The sequence below is a fragment of the Cherax quadricarinatus genome, chromosome 5 (genome assembly GCF_038502225.1).
Source record: "Cherax quadricarinatus isolate ZL_2023a chromosome 5, ASM3850222v1, whole genome shotgun sequence".
In the NCBI taxonomy this organism is placed as follows: Eukaryota; Metazoa; Arthropoda; class Malacostraca; order Decapoda; family Parastacidae; genus Cherax; species Cherax quadricarinatus.
Window position 1 is genome coordinate 403283 of NC_091296.1, and position 19305 is coordinate 422587.

General features: G+C 44.2%; 1 protein-coding gene across 4 annotated transcripts in view; it reads left to right on the forward strand.

Annotated features, from left to right (window-relative positions):
• The window catches only part of Spn (protein phosphatase 1 regulatory subunit spinophilin), a 571930-nt gene that overhangs the window by 173042 nt on the left and 379583 nt on the right, over positions 1 to 19305 (forward strand). For all 4 annotated transcript variants that reach the window (XM_070098757.1, XM_070098780.1, XM_070098775.1 and 1 more), the window contains one exon: positions 2186 to 2285. In XM_070098757.1, coding sequence (XP_069954858.1) covers positions 2202 to 2285 — 84 coding nt within the window. In that variant the 5' untranslated portion in view covers positions 2186 to 2201. The remainder of the gene's footprint in view (positions 1 to 2185; positions 2286 to 19305) is intronic.

Genomic DNA, 19305 nt, shown 5'->3' on the forward strand with positions numbered 1-19305 from the left:
AAGTACACATGGGTGTGAGTTGAACCTGTCGAGCATGGGCCAGTAGGCCTGCTGCAGTGCTTCAGTTCAGATGGAACAACAGATAAAGATACCCACTTAATCCACATGTGTCTTAATCTTAAACAGTTAGATAGTAAGATATTATTATCCTAGGTGGGTAGGTATAATGTTTATCAGGAAACAGGACAAGTGTTTCCTGACGCCATAACAACATACCCGTAGCTGGAGCTTTTGGTCATCTGACCGAGGCCTTCCGCTGGCTTACCCCTACTCCCATTTAAAAGTTAGAGGTTATCATTGTAACAAATTATATCTTATCCGAGGTAATTTACACTTGTTGCTATGTATAATTGAAATCACTAAAATTTGTATATTTATGTATAACAATACCTAAAAAAAAGCTTACGCTTCCTACTGAATATAATAATAATAGGTTGCCCTTAATAATAATAATAATAATAGGCAGTTTACCCTTAATAATAATAAGTAGTATTTGTATATTTATGTATAACAATACCTAAAAAAAAGCTTACGCTTCCTACTGAATATAATAATAATAATAGGTTGCAAGTTTACCCTTAATAATAATAATAGGCGAGTTTACCCTTAATTATAATGGTGGTGTCTGTCCCTTAATAAAATAACAGGGTTTTCCAGTGGGCAGTGGAGAACAACATGACGTTCAGTGGTGACTAAGTTCCAGCTGCTTAGGTATGGAAAGAACGAAGAACTTAAAAGGAACACTATATACAAAACTCAAGAGGGTCACCAAATAGAACGTAAGTAACACGTAAAAGACCTGGGAATAATTATGTCAGCGGACCTTTCTTTTAAAGACCATAACAAGACAAAGATCACGACAGCAAGGAAGATGACTGGGTGGGTATTGAGAACTTTCAAAACAAGGGAAACAATGCCGATGGTGACACTCTTCAAATTACTAGTGCTCCCTCACTTAGAATATTGCTCAGTGCTGAGGACCCCGTCCAAAGCAGGAGAAATATCGGAGCTGGAACAAACACAGAGATCGTTTACTGCTGACATTGAGCCTGTAAAGCACCTAAACTACTGGGAACGCCTGCAAGTCTTGAACATGTACTCACTGGAGCAGAGAGAGAGATGCATGATAACATATACATGGAAATTACTCGAGGGTCTAGTCCCAAATCTGCACACTGCCATAACATGCTGGAGTGAGAGATATGGGAGGAAGTGTTAAATAAGCCCATTGAGAAGCAGGGGTGCGGTGGGGACAACAGGGGAACACTGTATCAACATCCAGGGTCCCAGACTATTCAACATCTTACCAGAAGATATCAGAAACACGGCTGGAACAAATGTAGAAGCCTTCAAGAGGAAAATGAGCAAGTATCTTCACCAGATGCCAGATCAACCAGGCTGTGATGGATATGTGGGGGCAGCGGGCCTCCAGCAGCAACAGCCTGGTTGACCAGGCAAACACCAGACGAGCCTGACCCATGGCCGGGCTCACAGAGTAGAGAAGCTCTCGAAGCTCTTCAAAGCTATCAAAGGTATATACCCCTTAATAATAAAAATAATGGCTGCGTCTACACCAATAATAAAATAATAGTTGAATCTACACCAATAATAAAAATAATAGTCGAGTCTACCCCTTGAACACGACTTATCACACTATTTTCTCTCTCAAAAAAGAAAACGAGAGTAAACTGACCCGTAATGGTAATACTATTAATAATAATTTAACCCGTTTATATTAACATATATAGTCCCAGAGTGATGAGGGATGTATGAGGGAGACGAGGTTGTAACTCATGGGAGGGAATAATGGGTTGTGGAAGGCGGGGAAACAGGGGCGTGTCAGGAAATGGGGTTAATGAGAGGGAAACATGGTTCATGGGAGGGAAATGGGATTCTTGGGGAGGTAAATGGGTTTCATGGGAGGGAAATGGGGTCTATGGGAAGGGAAATAGGGTTCATGGCGAGGGGAAATGGGGTACATGGTAGAGAAATGGGGTTCACGGGAAGTAAGTGGGAATTTAAAGAGTGAAAAAAATGGGTGGGGGAATTGCCAGAGGAACTTTCTTTGTGGGAGAAAAATGGGGAGTTGTGATAAAGTTCTTGAAGGTAAACTTGACCTTATTAATATTGTGTTAGTTTTTTATTTGAGGGTAAACTTAAGGTCATTGAAGTGTGTGTCTTCCAGGGCGTTGGAGCGGAGGATGGGCACTAGAGGAGACGTGTTGGCATCCCGCAAGCCCTTCACCTCACAGATGGCGCGCCATCCCACCTGCCCAGACCACCAGGTGAGTCCCAGGGAAGCATCTTCCCTCCCGCTGCCAGCTCCTAGACCAGCCCACGGGTGGAAGCGAGGGGAGGCTGTGGACTGGTCCCGGACCCGGACCAACCGGGCTGGTTGCAGCTGTTACGGGATGGGTGTTAAGGTTGCAGTTCACCTGTGTACCTGAATTAAATGGGATAATGGTTCCTTGAATGGGGATTTATGTGTATACTAGTATAATAGTCTGAGTGTGTATATACACAGACACCTTTTGCAATGTGTGTATATATATATATATATATATATATATATATATATATATATATATATACATGTATATATATATATATATATATATATATATACATGTATATATATATATATACATGTATGTATATATATATATATATATATATATATACATGTATATATATATATATATATATATATAGATTTATATATATATATATACATGTATGTGTATGTATATATATATATATATATATATATATATATATATATATATATATATATATATATATATATATATATATATATATATGTATATATATATATATAATGTCGTGCCTGATAGGTAAAACTTGCGATTTTGGCTTAAATAGCAACGCTCTTCTTGCCGAATAAGGTAAGCTAAAATTGCGTATGCAATAATTTTTCAAAAATTATTCTGAACCTAACGAAAAAATGTATTTAATTGTATTTGTTTAAATTATTGTAAACTTATCTAAAATATATTTAGTTGGATTAGGTTAAATTAAGTTGCTCTTGTTAAGATAAGGTTAGGTAAGTTTTCTAAGGTTCTTTTGGTACAAAATTATTAATTTTTACATTAACATAAATGAAAAAATATATCTCTAAATGTATAAGAGAAAATTTTAGAAAGAACTTAATTTTAAATGAGTTCTTGTTAATTGACCAGTTTTACCTATTCGGCACGACATATATATTATACACAGCTGAAAGATAAATATCTCAGCATATATACACTGAGATACTCACCTCGGTGTATATACTTTTACCAAGATTTTGTAAACAACAGGAACTTATAAACAGTAGCTGATAAACAGTAGCTGATAAACAGCTGATAAACAGTAGCTGATAAACAGTAGCTGATAAACAGTAGCTGATAAACAGTAGCTGATAAACAGTAGCTGATAAACAGCTGATAAACAGTAGCTGATAAACAGTAGCTGATAAACAGTAGCTGATAAACAGTAGCTGATAAACAGTAGCTGATAAACAGTAGCTGGTGTTGTAGGGAGTGAAGCTAATTCTTGATAACATCTGCAGACACAATGAAGTTGCTGTTGATTTAGAGAAAGAACTGAGAGTAGAATGTCATGGTGATGAATGTCATGGTGATGAATGATGTCAGGGTGATGAATGTCAGGGTGATGAATGTCAGGGTGATGAATGTCAGGGTGATGAATGTCAGGGTGATGAATGTCAGGGTGATGAATGTCATGGTGATGAATGTCAGGGTGATGAATGTCATGGTGATGAATGTCAGGGTGATGAATGTCATGGTGATGAATGATGTCAGGGTGATGAATGTCAGGGTGATGAATGTCATGGTGATGAATGATGTCAGGGTGATGAATGTCAGGGTGATGAATGTCAGGGTGATGAATGTCAGGGTGATGAATGTCAGGGTGATGAATGTCAGGGTGATGAATGTCATGGTGATGAATGTCAGGGTGATGAATGTCATGGTGATGAATGTCAGGGTGATGAATGTCATGGTGATGAATGATGTCAGGGTGATGAATGTCAGGGTGATGAATGTCAGGGTGATGAATGTCAGGGTGATGAATGTCAGGGTGATGAATGTCAGGGTGATGAATGTCATGGTGATGAATGTCAGGGTGATGAATGTCATGGTGATGAATGTCAGGGTGATGAATGTCATGGTGATGAATGATGTCAGGGTGATGAATGTCAGGGTGATGAATGTCAGGGTGATGAATGTCAGGGTGATGAATGTCATGGTGATGAATGTCAGGGTGATGAATGATGTCAGGGTGATGAATGTCAGGGTGATGAATGTCAGGGTGATGAATGTCATGGTGATGAATGTCAGGGTGATGAATGATGTCAGGGTGATGAATGTCAGGGTGATGAATGTCAGGGTGATGAATGTCAGGGTGATGAATGTCAGGGTGATGAATGTCAGGGTGATGAATGTCAGGGTGATGAATGTCAGGGTGATGAATGTCAGGGTGATGACTGTCAGATGAATGGATGAATGTCAGGGTGATGAAGGGTGATGAATGTCAGGGTGATGAATGTCAGGTGATGATGATGGTGATGTCAGGGTGATGAATGTCATGGTGATGAATGTCAGGGTGATGAATGTCAGGGTGATGAATGTCATGGTGATGAATGTCAGGGTGATGAATGATGTCAGGGTGGAATGTCATGGTGATGAATGTCATGGTGATGAATGTCAGGGTGATGAATGTCATGGGTGAATGTCATGGTGATGTCAGGGTGATGAATGTCATGGTGATGAATGTCAGGGTGATGAATGTCAGGGTGATGAATGTCAGGGTGATGAATGTCAGGGTGATGAATGTCATGGTGATGAATGACATGGTGATGAATGTCAGGGTGATGATGGTGATGAATGTCAGGGTGATGAATGTCAGTGATGAATGTCAGGGTGATGAATGAGGGTGATGAATGTCAGGGTGATGAATGTCAGGGTGATGAATGTCAGGGTGATGAATGTCAGGGTGATGAATGTCAGGGTGATGAATGTCAGGTCAATGAATGTCAGGGTGATGGTGATGAATGTCAATGATGAATGTCATGGTGATGAATGTCAGGGTGATGAATGTCAGGGTGATGAATGTCATGAATGTCAGGGTGATGAATGATGTCATGATGAATGATGATGATGTCAATGTCAGGGTGATGAATGTCATGGTGATGAATGTCATGGTGATGAATGTCATGATGGTGATGAATGTCAGGGTGATGAATGTCAGGGTGATGAATGTCATGGTGATGAATGTCAGGGTGATGAATGTCATGGTGATGAATGTCATGGTGATGAATGTCATGGTGATGATGTCAGGTGATGTCATGAATGTCATGGTGATGAATGTCAGGGTGATGAATGTCATGGTGATGAATGTCAGGGATGAATGAATGTCATGGTGATGAATGTCATGGTGATGATGTCATGGTGATGAATGTCAGGGTGATGAATGTCATGGTGATGAATGTCAGGGTGATGAATGTCAGGGTGATGAATGTCATGGTGATGAATGTCAGGGTGATGAATGAGGTGATGAATGTCATGGTGATGAATGTCAGGGTGATGAATGTCATGGTGATGAATGTCAGGGTGATGAATGTCATGGTGATGAATGTCAGGGTGATGAATGTCATGGTGATGAATGTCATGGTGATGAATGTCAGGGTGATGAATGTCATGGTGATGAATGTCAGGGTGATGAATGTCAGGGTGATGAATGTCATGGTGATGAATGTCAGGGTGATGAATGATGTCAGGGTGATGAATGTCAGGGTGATGAATGTCAGGGTGATGAATGTCAGGGTGATGAATGTCAGGGTGATGAATGTCAGGGTGATGAATGTCATGGTGATGAATGTCAGGGTGATGAATGTCATGGTGATGAATGTCAGGGTGATGAATGTCATGGTGATGAATGATGTCAGGGTGATGAATGTCAGGGTGATGAATGTCAGGGTGATGAATGTCAGGGTGATGAATGTCAGGGTGATGAATGTCAGGGTGATGAATGTCAGGGTGATGAATGTCAGGGTGATGAATGTCAGGGTGATGAATGTCATGGTGATGAATGTCATGGTGATGAATGTCATGGTGATGAATGTCAGGGTGATGAATGTCAGGGTGATGAATGTCAGGGTGATGAATGTCAGGGTGATGAATGTCAGGGTGATGAATGTCATGGTGATGAATGATGTCATGGTGATGAATGTCAGGGTGATGAATGTCAGGGTGATGAATGTCAGGGTGATGAATGTCAGGGTGATGAATGTCAGGGTGATGAATGTCAGGGTGATGAATGTCATGGTGATGAATGTCAGGGTGATGAATGTCAGGGTGATGAATGTCATGGTGATGAATGATGTCATGGTGATGAATGTCAGGGTGATGAATGTCAGGGTGATGAATGTCAGGGTGATGAATGATGTCATGGTGATGAATGTCAGGGTGATGAATGATGTCATGGTGATGAATGTCAGGGTGATGAATGTCAGGGTGATGAATGATGTCATGGTGATGAATGTCAGGGTGATGAATGATGTCATGGTGATGAATGTCAGGGTGATGAATGATGTCAGGGTGATGAATGTCAGGGTGATGAATGTCAGGGTGATGAATGTCAGGGTGATGAATGTCAGGGTGATGAATGATGTCATGGTGATGAATGTCAGGGTGATGAATGTCAGGGTGATGAATGTCATGGTGATGAATGTCAGGGTGATGAATGATGTCATGGTGATGAATGTCAGGGTGATGAATGATGTCATGGTGATGAATGTCAGGGTGATGAATGTCAGGGTGATGAATGTCAGGGTGATGAATGTCAGGGTGATGAATGTCATGGTGATGAATGTCAGGGTGATGAATGTCAGGGTGATGAATGTCAGGGTGATGAATGTCAGGGTGATGAATGTCAGGGTGATGAATGTCATGGTGATGAATGTCAGGGTGATGAATGTCAGGGTGATGAATGTCAGGGTGATGAATGTCAGGGTGATGAATGTCAGGGTGATGAATGTCATGGTGATGAATGTCAGGGTGATGAATGTCAGGGTGATGAATGTCATGGTGATGAATGATGTCATGGTGATGAATGTCAGGGTGATGAATGATGTCATGGTGATGAATGTCAGGGTGATGAATGATGTCAGGGTGATGAATGTCAGGGTGATGAATGTCAGGGTGATGAATGTCATGGTGATGAATGATGTCATGGTGATGAATGTCAGGGTGATGAATGTCAGGGTGATGAATGATGTCATGGTGATGAATGTCAGGGTGATGAATGATGTCAGGGTGATGAATGTCAGGGTGATGAATGTCAGGGTGATGAATGTCAGGGTGATGAATGTCAGGGTGATGAATGTCAGGGTGATGAATGTCATGGTGATGAATGTCAGGGTGATGAATGATGTCATGGTGATGAATGTCAGGGTGATGAATGATGTCATGGTGATGAATGTCAGGGTGATGAATGTCAGGGTGATGAATGTCAGGGTGATGAATGTCAGGGTGATGAATGATGTCATGGTGATGAATGTCAGGGTGATGAATGTCAGGGTGATGAATGATGTCATGGTGATGAATGTCAGGGTGATGAATGTCAGGGTGATGAATGTCAGGGTGATGAATGTCAGGGTGATGAATGTCATGGTGATGAATGTCAGGGTGATGAATGTCAGGGTGATGAATGTCATGGTGATGAATGTCAGGGTGATGAATGATGTCATGGTGATGAATGTCAGGGTGATGAATGATGTCATGGTGATGAATGTCAGGGTGATGAATGTCAGGGTGATGAATGTCAGGGTGATGAATGATGTCATGGTGATGAATGTCAGGGTGATGAATGTCAGGGTGATGAATGATGTCATGGTGATGAATGTCAGGGTGATGAATGATGTCAGGGTGATGAATGTCAGGGTGATGAATGTCAGGGTGATGAATGTCAGGGTGATGAATGTCAGGGTGATGAATGTCATGGTGATGAATGTCAGGGTGATGAATGATGTCACGGTGATGAATGTCAGGGTGATGAATGATGTCATGGTGATGAATGTCAGGGTGATGAATGTCAGGGTGATGAATGTCAAGGTGATGAATGTCAGGGTGATGAATGATGTCATGGTGATGAATGTCAGGGTGATGAATGTCAGGGTGATGAATGTCAGGGTGATGAATGATGTCATGGTGATGAATGTCAGGGTGATGAATGTCAGGGTGATGAATGTCAGGGTGATGAATGTCAGGGTGATGAATGTCATGGTGATGAATGTCAGGGTGATGAATGTCAGGGTGATGAATGTCAGGGTGATGAATGTCAGGGTGATGAATGTCAGGGTGATGAATGATGTCATGGTGATGAATGTCAGGGTGATGAATGTCATGGTGATGAATGTCAGGGTGATGAATGTCAGGGTGATGAATGATGTCATGGTGATGAATGTCAGGGTGATGAATGTCAGGGTGATGAATGATGTCATGGTGATGAATGTCAGGGTGATGAATGATGTCAGGGTGATGAATGTCAGGGTGATGAATGTCAGGGTGATGAATGTCAGGGTGATGAATGTAAGGGTGATGAATGTCAGGGTGATGAATGTCAAGGTGATGAATGTCAGGGTGATGAATGTCAGGGTGATGAATGTCAGGGTGATGAATGTCATGGTGATGAATGTCAGGGTGATGAATGATGTCATGGTGATGAATGTCAGGGTGATGAATGATGTCAGGGTGATGAATGTCAGGGTGATGAATGTCAGGGTGATGAATGTCAGGGTGATGAATGTCAGGGTGATGAATGTCATGGTGATGAATGTCAGGGTGATGAATGTCATGGTGATGAATGTCAGGGTGATGAATGATGTCATGGTGATGAATGTCAGGGTGATGAATGTCAGGGTGATGAATGATGTCATGGTGATGAATGTCAGGGTGATGAATGTCAGGGTGATGAATGTCAGGGTGATGAATGTCAGGGTGATGAATGTCATGGTGATGAATGTCAGGGTGATGAATGTCAGGGTGATGAATGTCAGGGTGATGAATGTCAGGGTGATGAATGTCATGGTGATGAATGTCAGGGTGATGAATGTCAGGGTGATGAATGTCAGGGTGATGAATGTCATGGTGATGAATGTCAGGGTGATGAATGATGTCATGGTGATGAATGTCAGGGTGATGAATGATGTCATGGTGATGAATGTCAGGGTGATGAATGTCAGGGTGATGAATGTCAGGGTGATGAATGATGTCATGGTGATGAATGTCAGGGTGATGAATGTCAGGGTGATGAATGATGTCATGGTGATGAATGTCAGGGTGATGAATGATGTCAGGGTGATGAATGTCAGGGTGATGAATGTCAGGGTGATGAATGTCAGGGTGATGAATGTCAGGGTGATGAATGTCATGGTGATGAATGTCAGGATGATGAATGATGTCATGGTGATGAATGTCAGGGTGATGAATGATTTCAGGGTGATGAATGTCAGGGTGATGAATGTCAGGGTGATGAATGATGTCATGGTGATGAATGTCATGGTGATGAATGTCAGGGTGATGAATGTCAGGGTGATGAATGATGTCAGGGTGATGAATGATGTCAGGGTGATGAATGTCAGGGTGATGAATGTCAGGGTGATGAATGTCAGGGTGATGAATGTCAGGGTGATGAATGTCAGGGTGATGAATGTCAGGGTGATGAATGTCAGGGTGATGAATGATATGGTGATGAATGTCAGGGTGATGAATGTCAGGGTGATGAATGATGTCATGGTGATGAATGTCAGGGTGATGAATGTCAGGGTGATGAATGTCAGGGTGATGAATGTCAGGGTGATGAATGTCAGGGTGATGAATGTCAGGGTGATGAATGATGTCATGGTGATGAATGTCAGGGTGATGAATGTCAGGGTGATGAATGTCAGGGTGATGAATGTCAGGGTGATGAATGATGTCATGGTGATGAATGTCAGGGTGATGAATGATGTCATGGTGATGAATGTCAGGGTGATGAATGATGTCAGGGTGATGAATGATGTCATGGTGATGAATGTCAGGGTGATGAATGATGTCATGGTGATGAATGTCAGGGTGATGAATGTCAGGGTGATGAATGATGTCATGGTGATGAATGTCAGGGTGATGAATGTCATGGTGATGAATGTCAGGGTGATGAATGATGTCATGGTGATGAATGTCAGGGTGATGAATGTCATGGTGATGAATGTCAGGGTGATGAATGATGTCATGGTGATGAATGTCAGGGTGATGAATGTCAGGGTGATGAATGATGTCATGGTGATGAATGTCAGGGTGATGAATGATGTCATGGTGATGAATGTCAGGGTGATGAATGATGTCATGGTGATGAATGTCAGGGTGATGAATGATGTCATGGTGATGAATGTCAGGGTGATGAATGATGTCATGGTGATGAATGTCAGGGTGATGAATGATGTCATGGTGATGAATGTCAGGGTGATGAATGATGTCATGGTGATGAATGTCAGGGTGATGAATGTCAGGGTGATGAATGTCAGGGTGATGAATGTCAGGGTGATGAATGTCAGGGTGATGAATGTCAGGGTGATGAATGATGTCATGGAGATGAATGTCAGGGTGATGAATGTCAGGGTGATGAATGATGTCATGGTGATGAATGTCAGGGTGATGAATGATGTCATGGTGATGAATGATGTCATGGTGATGAATGTCAGGGTGATGAATGATGTCATGGTGATGAATGTCAGGGTGATGAATGATGTCAGGGTGATGAATGTCATGGTGATGAATGTCAGGGTGATGAATGATGTCATGGTGATGAATGATGTCAGGGTGATGAATGTCATGGTGATGAATGTCAGGGTGATGAATGATGTCATGGTGATGAATGATGTCAGGGTGATGAATGATGTCATGGTGATGAATGTCATGGTGATGAATGATGTCATGGTGATGAATGTCAGGGTGATGAATGTCAGGGTGATGAATGTCAGGGTGATGAATGATGTCATGGTGATGAATGATGTCATGGTGATGAATGATGTCATGGTGATGAATGATATGGTGATGAATGATGTCAGGGTGATGAATGTCAGGGTGATGAATGATGTCATGGTGATGAATGTCAGGGTGATGAATGATGTCATGGTGATGAATGATGTCATGGTGATGAATAATGTCATGGTGATGAATGTCAGGGTGATAAATGATGTCATGGTGATGAATGATGTCAGGGTGATGAATGTCAGGGTGATAAATGATGTCATGGTGATGAATGTCAGGGTGATGAATGTCATGGTGATGTGAGGGTGATGAATGATGTCATGGTGATGTGAGGGTGATGAATGATGTCATGGTGATGTCAGAGTGATGAATGTCAGGGTGATGAATGATGTCAGGGTGATGAATGATGTCAGGGTGATGAATGTCAGGGTGATGAATGATGTCAGGGTGATGAATGATGTCAGGGTGATGAATGTCAGGGTGATGAATGATGTCAGGGTGATGAATGTCAGGGTGATGAATGTCATGGTGATGAATGATGTCAGGGTGATGAATGTCAGGGTGATGAATGATGTCATGGTGATGAATGTCATGGTGATGAATGATGTCATGGTGATGATGTCAGGGTGATGAATGTCAGGGTGAATGATGTCATGGTGATGAATGATGTCAGGGTGATGAATGTCAGGGTGATGAATGTCATGGTGATGAATGATGTCAGGGTGATGAATGATGTCAGGGTGATGAATGTCATGGTGATAAATGATGTCATTGTGATGAATGTCAGGGTGATGAATGTCAGGGTGATAAATGATGTCATGGTGATGAATGATGTCAGGGTGATGAATGTCAGGGTGATGAATGTCATGGTGATGAATGATGTCAGGGTGATGAATGATATCAGGGTGATGAATGTCATGGTGATAAATGATGTCATGGTGATGAATGTCAGGGTGATGAATGTCAGGGTGATAAATGATGTCATGGTGATGAATGATGTCAGGGTGATGAATGTCAGGGTGATAAATGATGTCATGGTGATGAATGATGTCAGGGTGATGAATGATGTCAGGGTGATGAATGTCATGGTGATGAATGATGTCAGGGTGATGAATGTCATGGTGATGTGAGGGTGATGAATAATGTCATGGTGATGTGAGGGTGATGAATGATGTCAGGGTGATGAATGATGTCATGGTGATGAATGTCATGGTGATGATGTCATGGTGATGTCAGAGTGATGAATGTCAGGGTGATGAATGATGTCAGGGTGATGAATGATGTCAGGGTGATGAATGTCAGGGTGATGAATGATGTCAGGGTGATGAATGATGTCAGGGTGATGAATGTCAGGGTGATGAATGATGTCAGGGTGATGAATGATGTCAGGGTGATGAATGTCAGGGTGATGAATGATGTCAGGGTGATGCATGATGTCATGGTGATGGTGTCAGGGTGATGAATGATGTCAGGGTGATGAATGATGTCAGGGTGATGAATGTCAGGGTGATGGATGTCAGGGTGATGAATGTCAGGGTGATGAATGTCAGGGTGATGGATGTCAGGGTGATGAATGTCAGGGTGATGAATGTCAGGGTGATGGATGTCAGGGTGATGAATGTCAGGGTGATGGATGTCAGGGTGATGAATGTCAGGGTGATGAATGTCAGGGTGATGGATGATGTCAGGGTGATGGATGATGTCAGGGTGATGAATGATGTCAGGGTGATGAATGTCAGGGTGATGGATGTCAGGGTGATGAATGTCAGGGTGATGAATGTCAGGGTGATGAATGTCAGGGTGATGGATGTCAGGGTGATGAATGTCAGGGTGATGGATGTCAGGGTGATGAATGTCAGGGTGATGAATGTCAGGGTGATGGATGATGTCAGGGTGATGAATGATGTCAGGGTGATGAATGTCAGGGTGATGGATGTCAGGGTGATGAATGATGTCAGGGTGATGAATGATGTCAGGGTGATGAATGTCAGGGTGATGAATGATGTCAGGGTGATGAATGTCAGGGTGATGAATGTCAGGGTGATGAATGTCAGGGTGATGAATGATGTCAGGGTGATGAATGATGTCAGGGTGATGAATGTCAGGGTGATGAATGTCAGGGTGATGAATGTCAGGGTGATGAATGTCAGGGTGATGAATGTCATGGTGATTAATGTCAGGGTGATGAATGATGTCATGGTGATGAATGTCAGGGTGATGAATGATGTCATGGTGATGAATGTCAGGGTGATGAATGATGTCATGGTGATGAATGTCAGGGTGATGAATGTCAGGGTGATGAATGATGTCAGGGTGATGAATGGCTTCACAATAAGGATTGATGTTATTTTGAGGGCTGATGTCACTGCTGATGTCAAATGATCTTTTAGTCACCATGTTGACTTAAAATCTCAGCAGATTCGTTCGTTGCAACGAATCTGCTGAGGTTTCCTACCCGTTTCTGCAACTTTGCAAGCTCCTGATGATGTGTTGATTGCAACATGAAAGGCCTAGAGCTATTATTCAAGTACCCCTGTGGTTGTTTTGCATACTATAATTATATAAACTTACAGAAGTAACTGTGAGCGCTTAATCTCTGGAGGCCCTCCAGCTGGTGGAGGCCCCTGGGGTGCAGTCCCTAAATCCCATGCCTTAATCCGGCCCTGCTAAACAGGATCTACTGGGACAGGCTAGGCAGGTTCTACTGACCAGGCTAGGCAGGTTTTACTGACCAGGCTAGGCAGGTTTTACTGACCAGGCTAGGCAGGTTTTACTGGCCAGGCTAGGCAGGTTTTACTGGCCAGGCTAGGCAGGTTTTACTGGCCAGGCTAGGCAGGTTTTACTGGCCAGGCTAGGCAGGTTCTACTGACCAGGCTAGGCAGGTTTTACTGGTCAGGCTAGGCAGGTTCTACTGACCAGGCTAGGCAGGTTTTACTGACCAGGCTAGGCAGGTTTTACTGACCAGGCTAGGCAGGTTTTACTGACCAGGCTAGGCAGGTTTTACTGACCAGGCTAGGCAGGTTCTGACCAGGCTAGGCAGGTTTCACTGACCAGGCTAGGCAGGTTCTACTGACCAGGCTAGGCAGGTGAGATGGGGAAATTATGTGAAATTAGCGAGAATGAGAAAGTGAAGAGTGAGAGTGTGAATATGTGAGAGTGAACAAGGAAACAGGAAGGGGAGAGTGTCATTCACCCTTCCCAACACCCTTAGGGCAGGAAGCTCACATCCTAGGTCAAGGTAACGATCAGAGTTCCCTCAGGTGTGCTGGGTGACTGGTGTAGTCAGGTGTTCTGGGTGACTAGTGTAGTCAGGTGTTCTGGGTGACTAGTGTAGTCAGGTGTGCTGGGTGACTGATGTAGTCAGGTGTTCTGGGTGACTGGTGTAGTCAGGTGTTCTGGGTAACTGGTGTAGTCAGGTGTTCTGGGTGACTAGTGTAGTCAGGTGTGCTGGGTGACTGATGTAGTCAGGTGTTCTGGGTGACTGGTGTAGTCAGGTGTTCTGGGTGACTGGTGTAGTCAGGTGTTCTGGGTGACTAGTGTAGTCAGGTGTGCTGGGTGACTGGTATAGTCAGGTGTTCTGGGTGACTAGTGTAGTCAGGTGTGCTGGGTGACTGGTGTAGTCAGGTGTTCTGGGTGATTAGCGTAGTCAGGTGTTCTGGGTGACTAGTGTAGTCAGGTGTGCTGGGTGACTGGTGTAGTCAGGTGTTCTGGGTGACTAGCGTAGTCAGGTGTGCTGGGTGACTGGTGTAGTCAGGTGTTCTGGGTGACTAGCGTAGTCAGGTGTGCTGGGTGACTGGTGTAGTCAGGTGTTCTGGGTGACTAGTGTAGTCAGGTGTGCTGGGTGACTGATGTAGTCAGGTGTGCTGGGTGACTGATGTAGTCAGGTGTGCTGGGTGACTAGTGTAGTCAGGTGTGCTGGGTGACTGATGTAGTCAGGTGTGCTGGGTGACTGATGTAGTCAGGTGTGCTGGGTGACTGGTGTAGTCAGGTGTGCTGGGTGACTGGTGTAGTCAGGTGTGCTGGGTGACTGGTGTAGTCAGGTGTTCTGGGTGGCTGATGTAGTCAGGTGTGCTGGGTGACCGATGTTAGTCAGGTGTGCTGGGTGACTGATGTTAGTCAGGTGTGCTGGGTGACTGATGTTAGTCAGGTGTGCTGGGTGACTGGCGTTAGTCAGGTGTGCTGGGAAACAAGTGTCTTCCGCAGAGAGAGAGAGAGAGAGAGAGAGAGAGAGAGAGAGAGAGAGAGAGAGAGAGAGAGAGAGAGAGAGAGAGAGAGACTGATAACCCACAATATACAGTAATTCAGATAGTTCTCTGTAATATATAATAAATTTTGGCCATCTGTATCAAAAATTACCTCATACAATAATACAACAGCATGCAATATTCAACAATCAGTCGCTCGCTTGTTTATTAAATGTTAACATAATAAACACAAGAATCATCGATTACGTGAGTTGAGGCAGTTTAGTGAAGCTTCCCCTTTAATGAAGGTCATAGAAAACAGGGACTCATGGGTGAAGGGGAGACTTCTTTCTTAGACCTGGGGGAAGGGGAGACTATTGTTCCCTGAACCTGGGTGGTGGGGAGACTATTGTTTCCTGGAGCTGGTTGGTGGGGATACTATTGTTTCCTGGAGCTGGTTGGTGGGGAGACTATTGTTCCCTGAACCTGGGTGGTGGGGAGACTATTGTTTCCTGGAGCTGACTGGTGGGAAGACTGTTGTTTCCTGGAGCTGATTGGTGGGGAGAATGTTGTTTCCTGGAGCTGGTTGGTGGGGAGACTATTGTTCCCTGGACCTGGATGACGGGGAGACTATTGTTCCCTGAACCTGGGTGGTGGGGAGACTATTGTTTCCTGGAGCTGTTGGTGGGGAGACTGTTGTTTCCTGGAGCTGGTTGGTGGGGAGACTATTGTTTCCAGGACCTGGGTGGTGGGGAGACTATTGTTTCCAGGACCTGGGTGGTGAGAAGACTATTGTTTCCAGGACCTGGGTGGTGGGGAGACTATTGTTTCCAGGACCTGGGTGGTGGGGAGACTATTGTTTCCAGGACCTGGGTGGTGGGGAGACTATTGTTTCCAGGACCTGGGTGGTGAGGAGACTATTGTTTCCAGGACCTGGGTGGTGGGGAGACTATTGTTTCCAGGACCTGGGTGATGGGTAGACTATTGTTTCCAGGACCTGGGTGATGGGTAGACTATTGTTTCCAGGACCTGGGTGGTGGGTAGACTATTGTTTCCAGGACCTGGGTGATGGGTAGACTATTGTTTCCAGGACCTGGGTGATGGGTAGACTATTGTTTCCAGGACCTGGGTGGTGGGTAGACTATTGTTTCCAGGACCTGGGTGGTGAGGAGACTAGTGTTTCCAGGACCTGGGTGGGGGGTGGGGAGACTTGTTTCCAGGACCTGGGTGGTGGGGAGACTAGTGTTTCCAGGACCTGGGTGGTGGGGAGACTAGTGTTTCCAGGACCTGGGTGGTGGGGAGACTACTGTTTCCAGGACCTGGGTGGTGGGGAGACTACTGTTTCCAGGACCTGGGTGGTGGGGAGACTACTGTTTCCAGGACCTGGGTGGTGGGGAGACTATTGTTTCCAGGACCTGGTTGGTGGGGAGACTAGTGTTTCCAGGACCTGGGTGGTGGGGAGACTATTGTTTCCAGGACCTGGGTGGTGGGGAGACTACTGTTTCCAGGACCTGGGTGGTGGGGAGACTATTGTTTCCAGGACCTGGATGGTGGGGAGACTAGTGTTTCCAGGACCTGGGTGGTGGGGAGACTGTTTCCAGGACCTGGGTGGTGGGGAGACTATTGTTTCCAGGACCTGGGTGGTGGGGAGACTACTGTTTCCAGGACCTGGGTGGTGGGTAGACTATTGTTTCCAGGACCTGGGTGGTGGGTTTCAAGTGTATCTACTACACTTGGAGTATTAATGCTATATGTTCACCACCAGTCATGAAGACTTTAATACCTAAAATAGGTATTTAAGTACACTGTGTACTATGGTTTAGAAAGACACGTAAGCAAACACTATGACATATTTATTAGAAAGCGTTTCGGTCCTGGGACCTTGATCACTTCTAACATACAGAGGTAGAAAGACATTATACTATATATAGGCGGAGAGTGAGGTGTGACGCACGTGACCTGAGGAATGTCATAAGAACATGAGAACATAAGAATGGAGGATCACTGTAGAAGGCCTACTGGCCCATGCGAGGCAGGTCCTTATCAAAACAACCTCTGCCTACGACGAGGACCGGTGGACGTTGAAATCATGTGACTTCTGTGTTGTTGGGTTGGTGGTGCCAATGTTTTTGAAATTTTGTAGTTTCCAGTGTTGCGTTCTATAGTGTCGGTGACGGCGATTAGTGAGGCTTCTAGGCACCATCGGCGTCTGAGGTCTGGTTCGGTGAGAACAAGTTGTGCCTCATTCCAGTTCATCAAATGCCCCGTGGAGTCTCTGAGACTCAGTGTATATACACTGAGGTACATACCTCACAGTGTATATACACTGAGATACATACCTCACAGTGTATATACACTGAGATACATACCTCACAGTGTATATACACTGAGGTACATACCTCACAGTGTATATACACTGAGATACATACCTCACAGTGTATATACACTGAGATACATACCTCACAGTGTATATACACTGAGATACATACCTCAGTGTATACACACTGAGATACATACCTCAGTGTATATACACTGAGATACATACCTCAGTGTATATACACTGAGATACATACCTCAGTGTATATACACTGAGATACATACCTCAGTATGTGTCATTAAGCTGAAGGAGTGAAGGTTCTGCTGTGCCATTAAGCTGAAGGAATGAAGGTTCTGCTGTGCCATTAAGCTGAAGGAGTGAAGGTTCTGCTGTGCCATTAAGCTGAAGGAATGAAGGTTCTGCTGTGTCATTAAGCTGAAGGAGTGAAGGTTCTGCTGTGCCATTAAGCTGAAGGAATGAAGGTTCTGCTGTGTCATTAAGCTGAAGGAATGAAGGTTCTGCTGTGCCATTAAGCTGAAGGAATGAAGGTTCTGCTGTGTCATTAAGCTGAAGGAGTGAAGGTTCTGCTGTGCCATTAAGCTGAAGGAGTGAAGGTTCTGCTGTGCCATTAAGCTGAAGGAATGAAGGTTCTGCTGTGTCATTAAGCTGAAGGAATGAAGGTTCTGCTGTGCCATTAAGCTGAAGGAATGAAGGTTCTGCTGTGTCATTAAGCTGAAGGAATGAAGGTTCTGCTGTGCCATTAAGCTGAAGGAGTGAAGGTTCTGCTGTGCCATTAAGCTGAAGGAATGAAGGTTCTGCTGTGTCATTAAGCTGAAGGAGTGAAGGTTCTGCTGTGCCATTAAGCTGAAGGAATGAAGGTTCTGCTGTGTCATTAAGCTGAAGGAATGAAGGTTCTGCTGTGCCATTAAGCTGAAGGAATGAAGGTTCTGCTATGTCATTAAGCTGAAGGAGTGAAGGTTCTGCTGTGCCATTAAGCTGAAGGAATGAAGGTTCTGCTGTGCCATTAAGCTGAAGGAATGAAGGTTCTGCTGTGTCATTAAGCTGAAGGAGTGAAGGTTCTGCTGTGTCATTAAGCTGAAGGAGTGAAGGTTCTGCTGTGCCATTAAGCTGAAGGAATGAAGATTCTGCTGTGTCATTAAGCTGAAGGAGTGAAGGTTCTGCTGTGTCATTAAGCTGAAGGAGTGAAGGTTCTGCTGTGTCATTAAGCTGAAGGAATGAAGGTTCTGCTGTGTCATTAAGCTGAAGGAGTGAAGGTTCTGCTGTGTCATTAAGCTGAAGGAGTGAAGGTTCTGCTGTGTCATTAAGCTGAAGGAGTGAAGGTTCTGCTGTGCCATTAAGCTGAAGGAGTGAAGGTTCTGCTGTGTCATTAAGCTGAAGGAGTGAAGGTTCTGCTGTGTCATTAAGCTGAAGGAGTGAAGGTTCTGCTGTGTCATTAAGCTGAAGGAGTGAAGGTTCTGCTGTGTCATTAAGCTGAAGGAGTGAAGGTTCTGCTGTGTCATTAAGCTGAAGGAATGAAGGTTCTGCTGTGCCATTAAGCTGAAGGAGTGAAGGTTCTGCTGTGTCATTAAGCTGAAGGAGTGAAGGTTCTGCTGTGTCATTAAGCTGAAGGAGTGAAGGTTCTGCTGTGTCATTAAGCTGAAGGAGTGAAGGTTCTGCTGTGCCATTAAGCTGAAGGAGTGAAGGTTCTGCTGTGTCATTAAGCTGAAGGAGTGAAGGTTCTGCTGTGCCATTA